Below are 4,973 nucleotides of genomic sequence, written 5' to 3'. Positions count from 1 at the left end.
AACCGCATAAACCGCAATCGATTAACCGCAACCGCAATAAAAACCGATGGTGAGGTTTTCTGTTTTTCAAAAACCGCAAATTTGCGGTGCGGTGCGGTTATTAGTTTTCGAAAAACCGCAAAAAAACCGCACCGCACCGCATATATTATATACAATTTTTTTATTAATTATTAATATATTAAATATTAAAAATAAGACAAGTTTCATGGATGAAAGATTGATAAAATAGTAGAAGACAAAAGTGTTGGTTTTTTGTGATGTTTAACTTTGAAAAATGGTGAAATTAAACAATTTTAAGATATTTATTGTTAATTACTATTGATTTGACTTTTTAAGATATTAGTTGTTTGTGATTTAAGTTAATTGTCTTATACCTTATGGTTTTTTTATTATTACAAGTAATATGTTTGAACCCTTAAAGTCGTTTGAGCTCCAAACTGTGGTTAAAAACCACACAAAATAACCACACCAAATCCATGCGGTTAATAACCGCAGCACATAAAAAACAAAACCGCACCGTAAAAATAACCGCCTAACCGCACCGCAAAAATAACCGCACCAAACGGTTTTGAAAATGGATTAACCGCGTTTGCGGTTAGTGGTGAGGTTTTGGCTAATAACCGCACCGAACCGCACCGCGCTCACCCCTACTTACTAGTGTCTTTTAGTACCAACTTAAATTAAAATCCGATTTGACATCGCTTCATATTTAGTTTGCATAATTTAGTATCGTATTGTTTTTATTCTTGTTTAATGTTAATTTTATTTGCATAATAGAGATACTTTTAGTTTAATTTACTCGTTTTCAACATCCTTTATTTATATTTTTACATTTAATAAACACATGATTATTTTGATTTATTTATAGTTTAAAACCAAGTCTCTAAAGATCAACTTGTTTGCTACTATCACTATGGATTTGAAATCCAATAGTCATTGAGTTTGTAGAGAACACTACACAAATGTGTGAACTTTTTTAGATCTTGAACTACACTAATATTTGTGTGAGAACAATTTTAGATCTTGAACTACAATCATATTTATAGCAACAAAGTTTTGTATTTATGCAAAAAGGTAAAGGTAAAATGAACTTTAACAATTATATTCTTCAATTAATAAAACCAATAAAAAATTAGTAAGACAAAACTGCAAAATGGTCTTTGTAGTTAGCCAAAAATTGTCACTTTGGTTCAAAAACAATTTGGACTAGTCCTATCGTTCTAAAATGGATTTTTTTTATTATGGTTTTGGTTCCCGACATGTTTGGGATTTGAATAAGTTTAAGGACTTAATTTGTCTTTATATTTTTATTTTTCATTTTCCATTTTTTATTGACTTTATTATTATTTTTTTATTAAAAAAACAAACAAAAAAAGGAATCTAACCCTACCACACATATACCCCTTTATTTAACCCCCCTCTCTCTCTCTTCATTGTTTGGCCACCGACACAACCTTACTCTGTTTGTCGCCACTGGCTCTTCCATGGTAGTCAGACGTATCGCTGCCCTTCTATTTCCCATGTCTACAAACCCTACCTCCGGTGAAAAAGGTGGTGTTAATCTTGTTCATCCATGGAATTTTATGTGTTAATCCATGATATTCACACACAAAATCGACAACACCTCCGTTGTCGGATATGAAAATCCTAAATCTTTGGTTTGAAAAACAAGACCATCACACATAAGAAATCGACACCACCTCCATTTATTACTGTCGAGGCGGATTTGCAAATAGCGGTGGTCCAAAAACACTAGAAGAATGTGGAGAGATAAGGAAACAATGAGTCGGTAACACTAATTTTGCAGTTACCGACGAATGATGCTTTGAAAACCATTAAAGTAAACCTAATGCCGCCCTTATCTTCATCGGTAGCCCTAGGCTTTGAAACCCTAGCTAAAGTAAGAGATGAGGTGCTTGTGTTTTTAGATCTTTGAGAGAGGGAGAGAAACAAGATTTTTTATCTAGGTTTTTAGGTTTGTTACGAGAAGTGATGATCTGACGAGAAGAGAGAGGGTGGGACTGATGGTAGGCTTTTTTCAACAGATTTTCTCTCTCCTTCAACGAGTGGTGGTATTCGCTCTGTCTCTCTCCGTCGATGACACTAAATTCCTCTATTTCCTTATCCGACTTGGCTATTGGTGATCATTGCTTTGTCTCTCTCCTTCTCCTTCTCTGGCAAGTTGTTGCCTTCGTCGGAGCTAGAGGTATGGTGATGACAATTGCTATAGATCAAGTCTGCAAATTTAAGGTTTAAGTGTTCTTGATTAGAGGGAGAGAGAGGAGGGTGGAGTAGGGGTGATTCTTTTTGTTTTTTAATTATTGAAATATAAAAGAAATAGAAAAAGAAAATGATAAGGACAAATTAATTCGTTCAACTCATTTCAAATCCGCCAGGAACCAAAACCACAATAAAAAAAATTCATTTTAGACCAGTAGTTTTTGGACCAAAATGACAGTTTTTGGCCAACCATAATAACTGATTTTGCAATTTTGTCAATTAGTATAAAGCAAGATTCTAAAAAGTTCGACATGTGTCGAACTAGGTTTATACTTGACACCACATTTTAGTAAAATGTCGCCCTATATATGAAAATGAATAATAATAGAAAATATGTATAAAATTATTAATTATATAAAAAATCGCCGCCTTAATTCATGCCTTACAAATGACGGACTCGCCACAACTCGTAAAAGCTTGAGGCTTGAAATTGTCGTCAAATTACGCCTAACTTTATTTAGAACATTGGTAAAAATTAAAGAGATAATATGAGTAAATAGTAACCAAAATTTATAAATTTCAACAAAGTACCTCAATTTTTTTTTTACAAAATGTCTAACAACCAAGTTTAACTTTTGCTTCATTATTGTGTTTTTTTTTTCTATTGCTATAAATCTTTATTTATGTAGCTGTGACGAGGAGATATGATGTGACATGTTTTAGTGAAATAATTTCATTAAATTAACCAAGTTTCAACTTTGTTCTAATGTTATGAAGTGTTGAAACATTACAAAGACAATATCATTAAATAACCAAGTTTTTTTTCTGCATAAAAAATAACTAAGTTTAATGATTGTCGTTAGACTATTTTAAACAACCGAATGATTTTATTAGCAAAACTTGGTTACTATTTAGTAATAATGCCCCAAAAGTAAATGTAAACTTCTGGTGAAAACTCTAAACTTATATTAATTCAAGGTTCTTGATATCAAATTTGGTACCTCAACAACAAGTGATTTATCTTCCAAGTAATATTAGGATCAATATTTAGGCACATATAACAACAATGTTCAAAAAACAAAAAAAATTAAACATGTAGTTGGATAATTTGCTTACATCTATGGTTATTGCTAGATTCTTATTATGTATTGTGAATTTTGTTGCACATTATACAAAAGAAAGCCTACACAATTTGTGAAAATTCAAGTCGAAAACATAAGATATATAAATCTTCCTAAATGTCAACAACAACCATGCTTTGTTTTCATGTAAATAAGGTTCTAATCCAATAATTAGCTCCATATTTGAATCCCAAATGAGATTCTGATAAATGGTTCCATATAATTTCTCTGTTAAGTTGTTTCTTTTGGCGTTAAGTCAAAAAGAAACACTCATAATAACTTAAGCGATTAAGGAGTTGTTTCCTTTTGACTTAACGAGCTTAATATGTTAAGCACTTAATTTTGACTTGTTAATTTATATCTTATAAATTCGATTATTATTTGTTAAAAGTAATATATTTATTTATAAAAATGATCTGTGATTCATAACAGATCTCAAATAAACATTCACCATCATTTCTATAAAGAAGGGTAAAGTGATCATTTTCTTTTTTCAGACTACCAAAATAGTCCCAAAATTGTACCATAAATGAAGAAAAATAAGAAATTTTAGGGAAATTGCAATCACTTTCACTTCAAATGAAAAAGAGCAGGAAAAATCCTATTCATATGATCCTTTGAAACGAATCTAAGCAAACTATCAAGCGTAGTTATTTGATCACTATACAAATGCAAATCCATTATCATAATTGATCATTCATCACAATCAGAAACCAAATTCAACCCAAGTATATCTAAGATTACAAGAAATTAAAGTGAAGAAACATACTGTCAATTAGGTGATTTGAAGGTAGAAGTCTGTGGAAGTGAAATCGGACCTCTCCTTGATTCATTATCATCCAAAAGCCTTTGAACCCTCTTCTTAGCACAATACTGCCTATCAAAATGCTTCACCTACAATACAAAATCATCAAAAACATAGATCATGACTTCTAGCTAACTTTCCTGATCAAATTAAGCCGTTTGATTGCATAATGAAAAACGCAGATATTGTTAAAAGAGGGGTTTTTTGGTTGAATTACCCAAGTGCGACGACAGACGTTGTCATAATCTTGTCTAGTTTTCTTGCATTCGACAGGATATAGGAGACCTACAGAGGCGATTTCTGTGGGTTTCTTGTTCGATTCTTTCTCTAGGCATGCGTAGAATGCATCGCGAGCCTAGTAATTAGGGAAAAATTTGACGAAATTTTCAGATATTAAAACGCAATCACATGTTGTGTGACGGATAGTTACCTTGTAGCAAGCTTGTCTAGCGTCAGAGAGGACGTCCGTATGGATTTTGTCCGGGTATTTCGAGGCGTATGCTTCCATCGCCATTTTCGTAGAAATTGCTTGTTTCTTGCTCTGTAATCTGTATGATGATCATTTGGTGGGCTTTTGCCGCTGATCACAGCAAAATGGTTTAAAATGGGCTTCCAATTTGGGCATAAAAATTACGATTCATGGCCCATCTTCAAAAGAAAGCAAATTAACAATGCATCAAGATTCAAGACATAATCAATATCGAAGTCATCAAGTCCCTTTGGGCTTTTGACAAATAGATCTTTGTGTCATAAGACCATCCACAGCATCTTTCAAGACACATGCAACGCCAGATATTTTAAGCTTACGATAATATTTATGTCTAGGT

The 4,973-nt window shown here is 32.5% G+C and overlaps 1 protein-coding gene across 1 annotated transcript; it reads right to left on the bottom strand.

The window, feature by feature from the left end:
- Positions 1-3,928: 3,928 nt before the first annotated feature.
- Positions 3,929-4,715, bottom strand: LOC145116407 (Cytochrome c oxidase, subunit Vib family protein). Its single transcript, XM_079052753.1, has 3 exons — positions 4,577-4,715; positions 4,364-4,501; positions 3,929-4,235 (listed from the first exon to the last, which is right to left on the bottom strand). Exons 1-3 carry the CDS (start codon positions 4,658-4,660, stop codon positions 4,113-4,115), a joined length of 345 nt encoding a protein of 114 aa, XP_078908879.1. The 5' UTR covers positions 4,661-4,715; the 3' UTR covers positions 3,929-4,112.
- Between the last annotated feature and the right edge of the window lie 258 nt (positions 4,716-4,973).

Source organism: Lactuca virosa, chromosome 5 (assembly GCF_052849685.1).
Source record: "Lactuca virosa cultivar CGN04683 chromosome 5, Lactuca_virosa_CGN04683_v6, whole genome shotgun sequence".
Taxonomy (NCBI): Eukaryota; Viridiplantae; Streptophyta; class Magnoliopsida; order Asterales; family Asteraceae; genus Lactuca; species Lactuca virosa.
The sequence above is the reverse complement of the archived record's forward strand: the minus strand, read 5'-3'. Positions and strand labels throughout refer to the sequence as shown.

Excerpts from the sequence above, each read along its gene's own strand:
- LOC145116407 (XM_079052753.1), bottom strand. The coding sequence starts at position 4,660 with ATGGCGATGGAAGCATACGCCTCGAAATACCCGGACAAAATCCATACG. Across the intron at positions 4,502-4,576 it reads CTAGACAAGCTTGCTACAAG|GCTCGCGATGCATTCTACGC; the intron begins GTAACTATCCGT and ends CCTAATTACTAG. Across the intron at positions 4,236-4,363 it reads ACGTCTGTCGTCGCACTTGG|GTGAAGCATTTTGATAGGCA; the intron begins GTAATTCAACCA and ends TTTGTATTGTAG.